The sequence below is a fragment of the Arachis duranensis genome, chromosome 10 (genome assembly GCF_000817695.3).
Source record: "Arachis duranensis cultivar V14167 chromosome 10, aradu.V14167.gnm2.J7QH, whole genome shotgun sequence".
Classification (NCBI taxonomy): Eukaryota; Viridiplantae; Streptophyta; class Magnoliopsida; order Fabales; family Fabaceae; genus Arachis; species Arachis duranensis.
The window spans coordinates 23,888,302-23,906,578 of NC_029781.3; the positions used below are offsets into that span (position 1 = coordinate 23,888,302).

The window sequence follows — 18,277 nt, forward strand, 5'->3', positions numbered from 1 at the left end:
GCTTCTTCTTCTCTTTCCACTCAACCCCCTCGTGTGCTCCTTCTCCCTCCATTAATGCCCCTTTCTCTCTCTCTCTCTCCCTCTTTTTCTGTCTAGAACTCTCTATATATAAACACACATACATATACATACACATCTACACTACTAAGTTATTGTTAATACCAATAATAACCTTAGCCTTTTACATTTTCCCATGTCTTCTTTCACATCACTACTCTTCTCTTGTGCAGCCATCGCCGCCTTCCTCATCCTCCTCCGGCGGTGGCGCTACCGCCGCCTCCGCCTCCCTCCGGGGAGCCTTGGCCTCCCCTTCATCGGCGAGACTCTACAGCTCATATCAGCATACAAGAGCGACAACCCAGAGCCCTTCATGGATCGAAGATTGAACCGGTACGGTCTAGTCTTCACGACTCACGTGTTCGGAGAACCGACCGTGTTTTCGGCGGAACCGGAAATGAACCGGTTCGTTCTTGCGAACGAAGGGAAGCTCTTCGAGTGCAGTTACCCCGGTTCGATATCGAACCTTTTGGGAAAGCACTCGTTGTTGCTGATGAAGGGGAATCTTCACAAGAAGATGCACTCACTAACGATGAGTTTCGCGAATTCTTGGATCATAAAGGATCATCTTTTGGTTGATGTGGACCGGCTCATACGGCTCAACTTGGATTCTTGGTCCGACCGGGTTCTTCTCATGGAAGAGGCCAAGAAGGTTAGTTACTTAGTTATTAGTTAGGGATGGCATACATTGATTCTCTTGAGTTTAATGTTCATGTTTGATTTTTTTTATAATTATATTAGGTATTGAAACTTGAAAGCGAGTTAAATATATATTATTTGAATTATTTTTCTATGAATTTTGAATAAAAAAAGGGTTCATATGAACTATTTGTATGAATTTCTTCTACGTAACCGCGTGCTAAATTCGGTAGACTACCTTAAATAAGAGTTTCATGTGCTATTATTATGATTGATGGTTGTCGGGTGTTTTGTTATATATATATTCTTGTAACAAATGTTTTTTCTTACATTAAATAGTATATTTATTAAATTTTGAATTTTTTATTATGTGAAAAAAGATTTTTGTTTTCTGTATAACTACTATAAATAAAATTGATGTTTGTGTTTTTTTTTTGGTTTATTTTTTTTACATGTTATAGTGTTAGTTTTTGTTATATTTCTTATCAATTATTTTTCATCACTTTTATTATTAAAAGTGGAAATTATAAAAAAAAATATTCCTCTAAAACAAAATTTTACTGAGTCAACTGGGTGACAGATCGAACGAGTCAGGTTTCTGAGAGCATCATCATCACATATCATGTGGTAGAGATGGTGGACCAGCACCTTCTTTCTGCACCACCTCATAATAATCATAATAATAATGTTATCGTTTGGATCTTGTTTGTTTATTTGCTTATTTTGGTTCAAAGTTAAATACCTCCTTTTCTCAAAGTGTCCAACTATAGCGCCCCAAGTAACATTCTTTTTTTTTTTTTCACATCTAATTTTAACTTTATTTTTCTCAAGCTTGGGTTGATCGATGAGTATTTAGTTGAAAGCTTAGCTTGTTATAGATAGCATGTGATTGTGATGTACCTGATGGAAAATAATAGGGAATGGTGAGTCAGATTCTATGGCTCAGTGCAATGTGTCCAAATTCTTCCATTTCAATATTTCTTTGCATATAAGTATATAAGATGAATCCCCACATCACGTTAACTTAACTGAAAAGGTTCTTTCAGCTAATAAATAATTCTGAATATAAACATTAGGTCATCATCATGTAGAGTAAGCATGCACATATATGAATATGTTTGTACATGCATGTGAAAACATTTCACCATTTCCTTTTGTTTTTCCTTTCTTTCTCTAACCCTACTGAACTTTTATATTCCCAAATAGCCAAATATGTATTGTGTAATGATGTTGACTATGACATATTGTATGTATGAATTTAATTTGAATGGGGAACAAGTGTTAATATAAAAAAGTATTTATACAAATATTTAATTATGATTATATTAGTAAAAATGATTTAGTTAATAATAATAATAATAATAATAATAATAATAATAATAATAATTCATGATTGCATGTGTCATGAAACTATTTGCTAATAAAAAGAGATAACATAAATAATTAAATTTCTAACTTTTTTTTCAAATCAGAGTTTTTTTTAGATTTATTTAATTTTTGTATAGGTTTTTTTTTTCTTTTATTTGTTTATTTTATTTTTAACTTTTAGATTCACTAAAAATCAAATTTTAAATCTTCAAGCCATAAAATTCATACTATATTATAAAATTATTTATTTTAAAAATTTAAACTAATAAAAAATAATATAAATATTTATACCTCTAATAGCATGTTGTGTTGGTTGTAGATAACATTTGAGTTGACAGTGAAACAACTAATGAGCTTTGATCCAGATGAATGGACTGAGAATCTAAGGAAAGAGTACGTTCTTGTGATTGAAGGATTCTTCACTCTTCCATTCCCTCTCTTCTCCCCTACCTACCGTAGGGCCATCAAGGTGCATGCACCTTAAACTCATCATTTTTCTAATCACCTCTTCTTTTCTTTTCTATTTTTTTTCTCTAATTATTAATACTCTTATTGTTAGTTATTATTTTGCCATGGGGAAAACATGCATTAGCAATTATTAAACCTAATCAAATAAAATAGTATATAATCCACGTTATCCTCCAAATACTGATCAACATATAGTAATAATTATTTGGTTAATTCAAATAAATAATATAGGGGTAATTCATGATTCATCCATTGTTTGCTTCTATTTTCTTGCCACTTTGTTCTTATTGCTTCTTGTCTTTGATTTTCTGATTGTTATAGATGGAACAATCACAAAGTATAAGAAGTTTGCTTGAATAAAATTTTCCTCCAATGAGCAGTTACTTTAAAAATTGGCCGAGCCTTAGAACCTTGAGCAATTGCAATGTCATCTATCTTTGTCAAAGAGAACACTCCTTCCACAACATGACTCAACCATTCAAGATGAAGCATCATGATCTTTACCTGCTCCGGAAACATTTGAAGCTTTGGAACAATAATACTCCGAAATCAATTGGTAAGGTGATAACAAAGCAGTGGCTAAATTGTTCAATGATCTTGAGAAGAACATTATCCATGAAACTTTTATTGCTGAGTATCTTTGTATCTGTATAATACTTGAATGCTTTCTGTAAACATCTTTGGCAGAGAAAAGTAGTCACACCTTTGTAATGCCAAAAAGAAAAGCTAGCAGTATTTAGTATTTACTATTGTGTCAATCACTAGTGATACTGTAGTATACTTCAAGGCTAAGCCTTGATTTTATATATTTAAAATTATTTTTAGGTTTTTTAATAATTTTATTTAATATTTAATTAAACCAGTTGAATTCCGGTCGAATCCCGGTCGAACCAATGAACCATTAAACCAGTAACCTCACCGGTTTATTAATCGATCCAGTTCTTGCAACCTTGGTCATAAGCGCTAAACTTCCTCTTCCCCTCCTATGATCTTTTAAGTCACGCTTCAAAACCAAAGTGGTGATACCGCACCAGGTGGGGATCTGACATCACACACAAAGAATGGCAGCATCACTTTGTATAAGCACTCCTCAACACTCGTGTTCCTTCTCAACATGGCCTCTCTTGGTATATCAGTGTGTTCTTCCTTATTAGCACCGTACCCACATATATATTATTGGAAAAATTTCAAGTGTATCCGAAATACTTAAATTGGTTTAACCGTCGATTTTAATTAATATATAATATATATTTTTTATAATTCAGATTAACTGTTAAAATAACTAGAACATTAGTATTTTCGGTACATTTAAAATTTTTTCTATATTATTATATCCCTTTACTTCATTAGAAAATATCATAGGCCAATGTATGTGAATGAAAAAGTGAAAGTGTAGAAATAGTATTTTTATTAAAATTTAATCTGTATTTAATCATAAAAAAAAGTAAATAATTTCACGCTATTGGATAAAAACTCACATCATTAAAAATACAAATAATAGCTAATTAATGATTATAAATCACAAAATTTATTAGCGCATTAATACTTTTCCATAAAAAATCTCACCCGAACAAGCAATAATAAAGTCTTATTAATTAATATAAAAAACATATTGGGTAACAAAAAAATTAGTCAAAATTTGTCTAAATTATTTATTTTTGGCTTTATTTGTTAATTTTGATTTAGTGTCATTTATTTTGTTTCTTTCACGTGCATAGTTGTAATAATTTTGGTAATTACATTCATGAAGCCAACATACTATTCAAATCAGGAAATGGATTCCTTTCAGTTTTTTTAAAATTTGAAAAAATAAAATGTGATCTTTCATCGTTAATTTTATAAGTGGAACTAAAATTAAATATGAGAGAGAAAACAATAAAAAATAAAAAATCATAATTGATACCATTCAATTTTTTTTTTTTTGAAAAGATTCACTCTCTTCAAGTCACGTAACGCAATTAATGATAAAAAAATTTCTTCAATAGATACCATTAATATACAATGCTTCAAGCAAGTATCCTTGTAACCGTTTATTTGTTAATTAATAATAGTAATTTTTTAAATTTGTAAATATTTTAATTTCATTTTAATAAGGCTCTATCGAGTTTAGAATCAGTTGATGATAAATATGGTGATGCACTTGTACCTCGAATAGCAATGAACGACAAAGTCTCAATAAGGAAAAAAAAAACAAAAAGAAGAAGAAAAAGAAAATAAAAAATACTGATACTCAGATAAATAATAGAAGTAAATTAAGATTTTAAAAACCACATTAGGTATAAATATTTATTTTGCCATCTTAACTAATTGTTGTAATATTCAATTTGGTAAGGAAGATGTTATTATAGCACTCTATTAACTGACTCATCGTTAGAAAAAAATTTAAGAGACTAAATTAGTATTTTAATTTGAATTTAGAAGACTATTATAAAAAATTTTGCATTTAAGAAATCAAAATAGATAATTATATGAATCTCAAATACTAAAATAGAAATTTAGGTGACCAAATTTACTGTTGATACATGATCGGCCAGCATCTCCACTCTTCCTCTGACCAAAACAGCAACATTGTCAACAACAATAACTATACTATCAACTGCTATACCTCTCCGTTAGATCTATCGCGGCAACCGGTCTCCTTTCAACTCTATTATTGTCCTTTGTAGTGGCACCAGATCTTCTGAGTCTCACAAAAATGACAATAACAGTGGAACCGTCGAGGAGATGAGAGATGCGATTGATCAGAGAGAAACGATGATGACCTAAATTTTTTATTTGTTCTGGAAGGATTTTATGCGGATGATAGAATTGTGTTGTTTTATTTTGGCGCGTGAAAGATAAGTTGGGTAGCTAATCCATAAAGAGGAGTGTTAGGAGCATAAAATTAATAAAATATAAAAAAGATAAAAATTAATGAAAATAAAAGAAAATAAAATTAAAAAGAAAAAATAAATGAAGAACGAACGAAAAGTCTTAAAAGACTCGTTATACATGACAAAAACTTTATGTTCTTGGATAGATCTAAAGGAAACCAAGAGCTTTTTTTTTTTACTATATCCTTTTGTTTTTCCTTTCTTTCTCTAACCCTACTGAACTTTTATATTCCCAAATAGCCAAATATGTATTGTGTAATGATGTTGACTATGACATATTGTATGTATGAATTTAATTTGAATGGGGAACAAGTGTTAATATAAAAAAGTATTTATACAAATATTTAATTATGATTATATTAGTAAAAATGATTTAGTTAATAATAATAATAATAATAATAATAATAATAATAATAATAATTCATGATTGCATGTGTCATGAAACTATTTGCTAATAAAAAGAGATAACATAAATAATTAAATTTCTAACTTTTTTTTCAAATCAGAGTTTTTTTTAGATTTATTTAATTTTTGTATAGGTTTTTTTTTTCTTTTATTTGTTTATTTTATTTTTAACTTTTAGATTCACTAAAAATCAAATTTTAAATCTTCAAGCCATAAAATTCATACTATATTATAAAATTATTTATTTTAAAAATTTAAACTAATAAAAAATAATATAAATATTTATACCTCTAATAGCATGTTGTGTTGGTTGTAGATAACATTTGAGTTGACAGTGAAACAACTAATGAGCTTTGATCCAGATGAATGGACTGAGAATCTAAGGAAAGAGTACGTTCTTGTGATTGAAGGATTCTTCACTCTTCCATTCCCTCTCTTCTCCCCTACCTACCGTAGGGCCATCAAGGTGCATGCACCTTAAACTCATCATTTTTCTAATCACCTCTTCTTTTCTTTTCTATTTTTTTTCTCTAATTATTAATACTCTTATTGTTAGTTATTATTTTGCCATGGGGAAAACATGCATTAGCAATTATTAAACCTAATCAAATAAAATAGTATATAATCCACGTTATCCTCCAAATACTGATCAACATATAGTAATAATTATTTGGTTAATTCAAATAAATAATAATATAAAATATATATTTATCGTAATAATTTTTTTATTTTTAATATTTTATTACATAATATAAAATATTTTTATTCGTTAAAAATATTTAATTTAAAATTTTAATATATTTCATGATTGTTAGAGACAAATATATGCAACATTATATATGACTCTGGTCCTCCTAATTAGAATAAATTCTTCATCCATTTCATTATAGTTATGTTATTTTGATTTCTTAGTCAAATATATTTAAATATTAAAATTAAATTAGATATATTTAACAATGTTAGAACGACTTATTATTAAATATAGAAAGAATAATAAATACTGAATATAGCTGAAATGATCTAATTATTCTCGGCTATTATCCCAAACTTGTTATATATAACTGAAATATTAATACTAATATTGAAAATGAATTGGCAGGCAAGAACGAAAGTGGCGGAGGCACTAACATTGGTAGTGAGGGAGAGAAGAAAAGGGAGTGAAAGTGATGGGAACAGAAAGAAGGACATGCTTGGGGCACTGTTGGCCTCCGGGGAGCAATTTTCCGACGAGGAAATAGTCGATTTTATGTTGGCTTTGCTCGTCGCCGGCTACGAAACCACCTCTACCATCATGACTCTTGCCGTCAAGTTCCTCACTGAGACTCCCCTTGCCTTGGCTCAGCTCAAGGTATGCAATATATTTACTTGCTATAGAAGATAAAGATAATTAATTATTTTATTCACTTCTTGAATAATTATTTAAAGAAAAAAATATTATTTTTGTTTATAATATTTGAACTAAATTTTATTTTAGTTTCTGTCATTTTAATCGTTCTATTTTTATTCTATAACATTTAAAATGGTATTAATATTATTTCTCCACCAAATTCTTCAGTAACACTTAACAAAAGAAATAAAAAGACAGTAGGAGAATGAGATTTAAATATTTTAAAATAAAAATAAGACGATTAAAATGTTAAAACGGATTTACTCCAAATATTATTTTTAATGTTCAATCACAAAGTCAAAACAAATAAATTTATACATAATGATAAAGGTGAATGCTACGATGCCTAAAAGATGGTGTCTATTTACTAAAAAATGTTAAAAGTTATTATTTAATTTAAAAGATATAAGAATAAATCATTTTTAAAAAATAAAAACTTACTACAAAAGATAAGTTAGGTAAAATTTAGACAAAAACTCATAGGCACCATAGAATTGGCCAATAATAAATTGATAATAATTATGATGAGCACACTCTGCACTACTCTTTCTTGTTTTTATGCTGGTAACAAATAAAGGTTGTTTAACTTAACCTTCTAAGAGTTTATCTAATATGAAATATAAAGCCTATTTTTAATTGTTTGATATATATAAATTTTTATTTTATTTTATGAGTTTGCATGCATGTATATGGTTGTACATGTGAGAAACCCCACCACCCTATGCATTATATAACCATGTCCGTCTCCATAACCACCTTCCTTCTCACAATGTGGCGTTGCTCTCTTTGGACCTCATTTTCATTATCTAATCCTCTCCATCATTCTACCCTACCTCACCTAGGATGCTCTCAAGTTTTTTGAGTTTAATTAATAGATAAATTCCAATAAAATTTTCTTGTATTGCACAAAATAAAATAATAAACTAATAAAAAATTGAGTTGAAAATGGAAAGGTTTGAAGTAATACATACGACATTCTTTTTTTTATATAGTATCGTTAATATCCTATATAATTTAAATATTTAACTAACTTGCAGATTTTAAAAATATAATAATAAATTTTTTTAATAATTTTCAATGATTAAAAAAATTAATTTTTTATAATAATTTTTATAAAATATTTTTTTTTTGGTATACTTAACCTATCTCGCCAAATTAGCAAAACTGATAATTTAAGTTTTCAAGGAGGGTATTTAAAGTTGTAATGTAATCAGGCAAAAATTATATTGAAACATTTTAAAGGAAAAAAAAAAAAAAGAAAACCTTGTCAGTGCTATAATTCTTCTTTGTTGTTTTGTGAACATTTATGGTTAGATTCGATTAATTACATCTTATCCCGTTAAAACATTCACCTCAGTCAATACGATTGAAAGCTTGAAATTCATCATGCATTGGGTACGTCATCTTGGTAACTTCACCATTGATGACTTCCATATATAATTTTTTGTTCATTAATTATAGTTAAATTTTATCAATATTATAATTAAATCAATTTATATTAATAATTAGAATAGAATAAAAATATAAAATATAATAGTAACTAACACGAGAATTTTTTTTATAAAAAATTGATTATATTGCAAAATTATTGTAGTTATAAATTAAATTTTATTTTAAGTATAAAATAATTTTTTACATGTACATTTAATATATAACTGTCATATCGACAAAAATAACTGTATTAATCGTATAAATAATTATCTAAAAAATAAATATAATTGACTAAGTAAAATATTTTATATTATTAATTTATCAAACATGTGATGACTAATTTAATTATTATTCTTTTTATTACTTATAGAATATTTTTTCACTACATATAATAGTAATCTTCATTACATTAATTTTGTTTTGTTTATACCACTACGGCAAGTTAACTCAAAATTTTAGTAATTATTTGTAAAACAGAAATACAAAAAAATTGTAGAAAAGTGCAAAGCAAAACAAAGAAAAGAAAAAGAAAAGAGAAAAGAACAAATCAATGGACAAAATTATTACATGCGAAACGCACGCTTGCCTTGCAATGCATTATGCATTCATCTCTTAATTCTTTTGACCGTATTGTTACGTTTCTTCGGTGTTTGGAATGACGGAAATACCCCTTGCCACATCCTCTGCGTAATCTCCAATTCTCCACAGAAGGTACTTTTATATGTGGCAGAGAGAACTTGTTCTGCTTCAGCTTAGGGAATCGTGTGACCTTGATTTTAATGACTATTTATCATCACACGGTCCTAAAAATTTGACCATGTCATAAATACACGACTATACTAATACAGAATTAAATTGGTGTTCCAATAGCTCGAATTAAAGTTACTAGTAATGGATAATTTCAAGAGATCTATGTTGTGTTTTAAAGGTATATACTAAAAATATAAATTAAATTTTTTTATTAAAAATATAAAAAATGTAAATATTTAATATATTTATTTTATGTTATTAAATAAAAAATTTAAAATTTTTTATTAATAAAAAATTTATCATAGCTAAACTCTATTTTTAAATAATTTATTTTAATAAATAGATTGATAATTTTATAATGTGTTCCAAAGACATATATTAACTAATCCCAAAAAAAATACATATTAACTAAACCTTTAAATTAATCATTCCTTCGTACACTTTTTAACATAATTTTTCTTCAGTAGTACTAATCTAATAATTATTCTTTCCAATTATTTTATATTTTATTCTTTTTCATATATGTTTCAATTATTATAAATGCCCACAAAAAATTAATTATTAAATTATTTATATAAAATATATATCAAACAAAAAATATATATATATGACATTTAATTTAATAATTAAGCTTTTGTGAATACATAATATTTTTGTGTTTGTTAAAAAGTAGACTACAAAAAGAAATTAAATTAACGTTGATGTGTTAAATAAATAATTATTTATGAGAAAAAATAAAATTTAAAAAATAGACAGTTAATTAAAAATAGAGAGAGTATTGGTACTTATGATTAGATCTTGATATTAAAATAAGGAAAATCTGTTTGTGTATCCAAATATTACATCCACTTTTTTCTGTTTTAATCATCTTCTTTACGACATTCTCTTCTTTTTACTTTTTTTTTCTTTTTCAGTATTATTGTGCTCAATTTTTTTGTTAATATAAAATTATTAATAGAAAAAGTTTAAGGGCCAGCAATTTTTGTGTTTTTTGGCCAGCACTTAATCATAAAAAGAAAAATGAGTGATTTCTCATCATTAGATGTAATCACACACCATTAAAAACACTGTTGATAACTAATTGATGGTTACAAAATACTAAAATTGCTGGCCCAAACATTTTTTTTATTAATATTTTATAGGTACCTATCCTTTTTAAGCTACCACAAACTATATATATTAAACTGCACTAACACATGGAATAAGAATTAGACTAATGGAGGATTGAATTGAGTGTTCCTCTATTGATATCTGAGACTTAATTGTACAATTTGACAGGAAGAGCATGACCAAATCAGATCAAAGAGTAAAACAGGTGCACCACTTGAATGGTCAGATTACAAATCAATGATCTTTACTCAATGCGTAAGTAATTAACAGAAAGAGTTTGTATCAATATATTTATGTTTTTTTTTGCAATTGCTCTATCTCTAAATTTTAACTTTGTGGATGCGGTTCATGGCTTCATGCAATGTAGGTTGTGAATGAGACCTTAAGGATGGCGAACATAATTGGTGGAATATTCCGGAGAGCAACCACAGACATAAATATAAATGGTAAATTACTTAAAAAAGAAATTTTTTTATGCACTATTTTCACCAGTTATATTATGTTCCCTCCTCTGTCTTCCTTATATTTATTGTCATTTTTTAGTATATTCTTGTTGAAAAAATTTACGAGTTAAAGTTACTACCTCTTATTTTTTCAATTCTCTATTTTTTTTAATCAGTATATTTCAATCCATATTCAAATACAAACATACCAAAAAATGGTCAATAAAAACCAAAATGAAAAGAACTATATTAGACTTCACATTTCAAGAAATGATATTTGCATTTTTTTTCTTAACACGTTTTTTTATAATATAAAATACAAACGTTTAATACCAAAAGTAAAAGGTAAACAAAATTATATACAAAGTGGTAGATATAAGATTCGTCGTTGAATTTCCACCATAGTTTTGAATGCTTGGCTTGCAATAATAGGTTACACAATTCCAAAGGGATGGAAGGTATTTGCATCATTTCGTGCTGTACATCTTAACCCAAACCATTTCAAAGATGCACGCAGCTTCAATCCATGGAGATGGCAGGTGCATATATACACTTTTTGTTGTTTGATTTCTAATATTTTATTTGTTCAAATAATTTTGATCGGAAATATTTGACAGAATAACTCAGAGGCAACGATCCCTGTAAATGTATACACACCATTTGGAGGAGGGCCAAGGCTGTGCCCTGGCTATGAGCTTGCCAGGGTTGTTCTTTCCGTCTTCCTTCACCGCTTCATCACCATCTTCAGGTATAATAATTAGTTATTTTTGTCTCTCTTTGCTGCTTTAAAGATGTAATTCACATTATTAATACGATATTATGTTATAATGGCAGTTGGGTACCTGCTGAGGAAGATAGGTTGGTGTTCTTCCCTACGACTAGGACACAAAAGAGGTATCCCATCATAGTAAAGCGTAGGGAGGAGTCAAGTCCTTGTATATAGCCCCATGAAAGAGCACCATGTAGAAGAGAAAAGAAAGAACAAGAATCTTAGATTGTAGATCAGTTTTAGCTGTTAATGTTCATTATTATGTAATAAATAAGAACAATAATAAAATTATTATAATTATGTCTACTTGCATGTTGGCTTTTAAGGTATGACTTTAGATGATTCTTTCATTTTATCTAGTAGAGTATACCAACATTAAATCATTATTTAAAAGTCTTCGCGTACTTGTTAGTCCACTGCACAAAGCAGGCTAATCTAATATTAAGAAAAATATAAAAAAATTTAAAATTTATTATTTTTTATTATCATTTAGTTATTAACTCAATTTTTAATATATTTTTTTTAATTTAGTAATCTAATATCATATTTTATATGATATTTTTAACCATTAATTACTAATTAAATAACTAAAAACAATAAATTATGATAACTCTTAACATTCTTCAAAATTTAAAATGTATTAATAAAGAGAACTTGAGAGTTAGATTTTGTATTATTGTGCTCCTTATGTTAATAGACTTAAAGTCTTCCATCCAATTATTTATTTTGCTCAAGTGAACTTTGCTTTATATTTTCCTTGACTTCTGATAATTCTTCTCGTCAATTAATTCTCCTTCATTATCAATTACTACTTCATTCATTCTTTGCTTTAACCTTTATTTTTTTTATTTGAAAAAACAAACTCAACATAATAAGGTGAAGTATTAACCAAAACGTACTAAACAGATAAAATAAATTAATTCCTAATCATCTTTGGTAAAAGTCATCAACACCCAAAAGATCAAATATCACTCCACTTTTTATAACTTTTAATCGACCTGTTGACTATCACTGCAATACCTTACAATTCCTTTTCAACTAAGTGCTCCAAATGATAATAATAATAAAACTAAACTCACTAACATTCTATCAATCCGACTACACGATTGACCTTTGAACCACGTAAACTTACAATTATTCAGCTCTATATCCATCAGTTCTATAATACTGCACATTTTCGCCTTTCCTTTCTTCCAACTGCACAATCTCATTGAAGACACCCATGTAACAAAGAAGAACTTGACATATTCCTGATAAAAAAACTCAACTATTCCCACACAGCAAGCTTCTCTTCCCTTGTATGCACACCATACACCAAGCAAACCGCACAAATGAAAATTATTGTTTGTCAATTCTCCTTTTATACACAACAATCTCTCTCTTTTGTAATAATTACTCAACCTAAACATCATAACATCCCACATTATTAATAAACCTCCAGAAGTACACCTACCGATCCCACAAATTCTAAACCCGCCGCATCATTACTCCAAAATTACACTACATCAAACTTAGTAATCACCTCCTTCTTTGTCTCTATCAATCCTAACATATTCACGTTATTTTTACACTTAAATTTTTACTATTTCCCACTTTTCAACACCCCCTAAACCCTTCATATTCCATGAACTAAAATCATTTAAAAACTTTATTACAAACTTTATTTCGGTTTTTGGGGGCGGCTCCTTCTTACTTTCTCTTTCTGTTTTGCTTGCTTTCTTTTTTGTGCCAATACATCATTTTGAACTTGGAGAATAACCATAATGTCATCATCCTCGTCATATAAAATAGCTCCTAATTCGATAGCCAGATCCCAAGCAGCCCTATTTTCAGCCATATCTTTATCCCAACTTCTTCCGTGCTCATCTTGATTAGTTTCACAGTCTGCATCCTGCTCTGAGTCTCTCGAATCTTCGATGTTCCTTACAGCCCCTTCATCATCCAACTCAGTTTCTTGCACCACTATATTCTCATCCTCTAAATCTGAATCCTGCACTGCATCACCCCTCAGTAGACATATACCAACATGCTGCTTACCACTCCCGTCCAAACTAGCGTGGGTCTCATTAACTACACTTGGTGGAATATTTTCCTCCGCTGTGATGTTCAAACAATTCTCCGGGCCTCTGCCAATCTTCTTTCCGGCTTGATTCTGCACGTCGGGTGAATCAAGGCCTTCACGCTCCTCCCTGCCCTCCACGCCATCAAGCTCAGCACGAACATTATCACCTCCGCCATCAGCTGACTTCCGCGCTGCTCCCAGATCAGCCTCGTCAACGCTGTTCACCGTGGCATCAACCCCTTCGCGAACTCCATGACGAGCCACACACCTCTCTTCACCGTCGCTCGCAGCAACCCGCAAGGAGGCCCTTTTAAAACGCACAATGACGTACTCTTCGTCGCACCACACAGCCACTTTGCTGCCATACCCCACTAACATATTTAGCCTTATATGCTTCAACCTAGCCCTAACTGAACTTTTGTTCAACACCAAATCAACCCTTCTTTCCGTTTATCCTCATATTCCCAAATCTCCGTTCTTTTAGAGATTTCTTCGTTATTGATTGTTTGAGATTCCATTGATTTTGCACTCACCATAATTGCCAAATACACCGAAGGATTATCTGTTTGCCTTTTCAAAAAACTCTCGTGCCACTCATCCAAATCCTTAACGACAATTACCTTTCTATCCTTGTCATGCTATGCCTCCTATAGCCCCTGTGGTATCATTACCACAGCATCCCATTCTAACTCCAACGGTTCCCTCAGAGTTTCTAGTTCTTCACTTTCATGGTGTTCCAAAATAACTCTCTCTTTCTCATTCACCTCAATATCCTTTCCTTTAATTTTTTTCTGCTTTTCATTAGGAGACTCCCTGACATCTTTATCGTGCGTAGTGATTTTTTTTTCGGACATCAATCCTTCTCCTATACTTAGCCTCACCCACAAAGATCTCTTTGCTCCTTAATTGTATTCCATTCATCTCCTTAATGGCTTTTAACGCCCCTCCTTTTGTAGTATACCTGATGAAAGTAAACAGATAGATCCGGCCATACTTCTCTTTACGTGCCAAATAGATGTCATTTATCCTTCCTGTCCACTTGAACATATGAAACAATTCATTCTTCGAAACATTGTCGGGTAAATTATTCACAAAAACTCTGAATGATTCACTTTCCAAACGAAGATACGCTTCCCAGTAACAAACCCGTGGATCTTTCCAAACATTGGACTGTCTAACTTTATCCCGCCTTGCATTAGACATAGATTATGTTATGAGAACATTGAGGGTGATTTAGGGTTCATAGAAAGTAACGTTCAATTTTTGAGAGCGGAAGAGAGTCTCAGAGAGTGACACAGAAAATTCAAATGAAAAAAAAGGAGGGATTGCGGAAGTAGAAGAAGGCCCCTCAAATGTACGGCTGAAAGAAGAACCTGATCGAAGAAGAGCGCTCCGTTGACGGTAGTGACAATGGCATTGTGTACGGCGGCGAGAGTGAACGACGCACCAAAAGTTAAAAAACATAAAATCTCAAATTTAAAATTTAAATTGTAAAAAAATAAAAAATATTTTTCTCCTCATCTTCGATTATTTTCTTTATTCTCTAATTATATTTTTCTATATTCTTTTTCTTCTTCGGTTCTTTTTGTTCGTAATCTACTTGAAGGTGGAGATTATAGAGTTTATATATGCACCAAGACAGTTAATATCACAGTACCTAATGTCTCTAACTTTCAGGAAGTCATCATAGGTACGACAACGGTGGTAGTAGGGATTACAACAATGGATGGGGTGGCGACGACGGCTATGGTGGTTGAGGAGTCTAAAACAGTGGTAGTCCCAATTGCCACAGTAGAGCTTGTGGTGGTGATCGATGGTGCGCGAAATTGTAAATCACACTTTTCACAATTTGTACCACTAACCAGCAAGTACACTGGGTCGTCCAAGTAATACCTTACGTGAGTAAGGGTCGAATCCCACGGAGATTGTTGGCTTGAAGCAAGCTATGATTATCTTATTATTCTTAGTCAGGATACCGATATGGGTCTTTAGTTTCAGTTGTAAAAAGTAAAAGAGCATGAAATTAGTAATTGTTACGCAGTAATGGAGAATATGTTAGAGTTTTGGAGATGCTTTGTCTTCTGAATCTCTGCTTTCTTACTGTCATCTTCTTCACGCACGCAAGGTTCCTTCTATGACAAGATGTGTGTTGGTGGATCACCGTTGTCAATGGCTACCATTCGTCCTCTCAGTGAAAATGGTCCAAATGCGCTGTCACCATACGGCTAATCATCTGTCGGTTCTCGATCATGTCGGAATAGGATCCATTGATCCTTTTGCATCTGTCACTACGCCCAACACTCGCGAGTTTGAAGCTCGTCACAATCATCCAATCTCTGAATCCTACTCGGAATACCACAGACAAGGTTTAGACTTTCTGGATTCTCAAGGATGCTGCCAATGGATTTTAGCTTATACCACGGAGACTCTGATTAAGGAATCCAAGAGATACTCATTCATTCGAATGTAGAACGGAGGTGGTTGTCAGGCACGTATTCATAGATTGAGAATAGTGATGAGTGTCACGGATCATCACATTCATCATAGTGAAGTGCGAATGAACATCTTAGATAGAAACAAGCGTGTTTGAATAGAAAACAGAAATAATTGCATTAATTCATCGAGACACTGCAGAGCTCCTCACCCCTAACAATGGAGTTTAGAGACTCATGCCATCAAAGAGTACAAAGTTCAGATCTTAAATGTTATGAGATACAAAATAAGTCTCTAAAAGTTGTTTAAATACTAAAATAGTAACCTAGGTTTACAGAAAATGAGTAAACTAAGATAGATAGTGCAGAAATCCACTTCTGGGGCCCACTTGGTGTGTGCTGGGGCTGAGACTTGAGCTTCTCACGTGCCTGGGCTGTTTCTGGAGTTAAACGTCAGGTTGTAACCTGTTTCTGGTGTTTAACTCCAACTTGCAACCTGTTTCCGGCGTTCAACACCAGAATGGAACATGGAACTGGCGTTAAACGCCAGTTTACGTTGTTTATCTTCGAGCAAAGTATGAACTATTATATATTGCTGGAAAGCTCTGGATGTCTACTTTCCAACCCAATTGAGAGCGCGCCAATTGGACTTCTGTAGCTCCAAAAAATCCATTCTGAGTGCAGGAAGGTCAGAATCCAATAGTATCAGCAATCCTTTTTCAGCCTGAATCAGATTTTTGCTCAGCTCCCTCAATTTCAGCAAGAAAATACCTGAAATCACAGAATAACACACAAACTCATAGTAAAGTCCAGAAATATAAATTTTGCATGAAAACTAATAAAAACATACTAAAAACTACCTAAAAACAATGTCAAAAGCGTATAAATTATCCGCTCATCAATCGACATAGTGGTGGTGGATAAAGTGGAGGATGCGATAGCAGTTGTGTATGCTACAACTATGTGAATTTTTTGCCATTTTGCAACAGATTGCCCAACAAACTCTCTGAGAAAATGAAAGTATAAGATTTTAATATTCTTACTCATATTTCTCTTTGCGTTTTTTATTTTTAATATTATTTTTGTTTATTTAAACTGTATCTTTATAGAAGTAGGTATCATCACCATATTGCTCTCAAGAGACACACTCCAATCTAGAAATTTCTTCTTTTTTCCTTTTTTTTCCCCAATGACAGATTTGTAATGGATTTATGTGTGTTCCTGTTGGAAAAACTCAACAAGGTTCAAACAAGAACATGTCTAACAGCGGAAGCACCAAAAATAATTTTTTCACAACATGTGCGATTAAATAGGCAATACCAGAGATACTCCAAGCAGCAAATATAATGGCAAAAATTAATAATAAGATACCAGAGTTTTAACGTGGAAAAACCCCCAAAAAGGGACAAAAAATCCATGGGACCTAGTCCAGTAAAATCTTCCACTATCAGAATAATGGGTTCACAAACAGTCTTTCTAGTGACATTAGGACATCTCAACAATAAAAAAAATACATCATCAAAATTGATGGAATCAACATAAACCCTTCACAAAGTGGGTATCATAAATCAGGCAAAAGAGAAGGCAATACAACTAGTAAGTTATATCAAAATGTTCATTTCTACACCAGGATTAACATACTAAAATTTTATAAGAAATAGAGCAAGTTTACCGGTTCAATCGAATCAAAAATAGCTTGTCCCTTTTTTTCCAATTTTCTTCTCCTCTTCGAGGTTGTGCTTTATTTTTTTTTTTCATTCAAAAGAATGAAGCTTCTTTCTCTCACCATAACTATTAGCCACTTCTTTCTTTCTTTATTTCCTTTTTTTATTTAAGTTGTGTGAAACTCATTTGAAATTGGAGACCCACCAATAAATCTCTCATTCACCATGTAAAATCCTGAATTTTAAAAAATTAAATAATAAATTTATTTATGATTTATTATATTTAATTAATGTCATATTTTAAAAGATTATATATATATATAAATATAAATTAAGCAATTTTTTATTTATAATTTAAAGTTTTAGTAAATGAACAATAATAAAAATTTTTAAAATTTTGTATGTTTTGAATTGAATAA

General features: G+C 30.7%; 1 protein-coding gene across 12 annotated transcripts in view; it reads left to right on the forward strand.

Moving 5' to 3' along the window:
• Positions 1-133: 133 nt before the first annotated feature.
• LOC107469499 (cytochrome P450 90A1) overlaps positions 134-18,277 on the forward strand; it is a 20,373-nt gene continuing 2,229 nt past the window's right edge. Inside the window, exons 1-8 of one of the 12 annotated variants that reach the window (XM_016088867.3) lie at positions 138-709; positions 2,384-2,533; positions 6,910-7,158; positions 10,657-10,743; positions 10,856-10,934; positions 11,364-11,470; positions 11,549-11,679; positions 11,766-12,048. In XM_016088867.3, the coding sequence (XP_015944353.1) occupies positions 194-709; positions 2,384-2,533; positions 6,910-7,158; positions 10,657-10,743; positions 10,856-10,934; positions 11,364-11,470; positions 11,549-11,679; positions 11,766-11,874 (1,428 nt within the window). In that variant the 5' untranslated portion in view covers positions 138-193 and the 3' untranslated portion in view covers positions 11,875-12,048. Of the gene's footprint in view, positions 710-2,383; positions 2,534-6,126; positions 6,277-6,909; positions 7,159-10,656; positions 10,744-10,855; positions 10,935-11,363; positions 11,471-11,548; positions 11,680-11,765; positions 12,049-18,277 lie in introns of those variants that run through there. The other 11 variants (XM_052255830.1, XM_052255831.1, XM_052255840.1 and 8 more) reach the window with 11 other exon arrangements.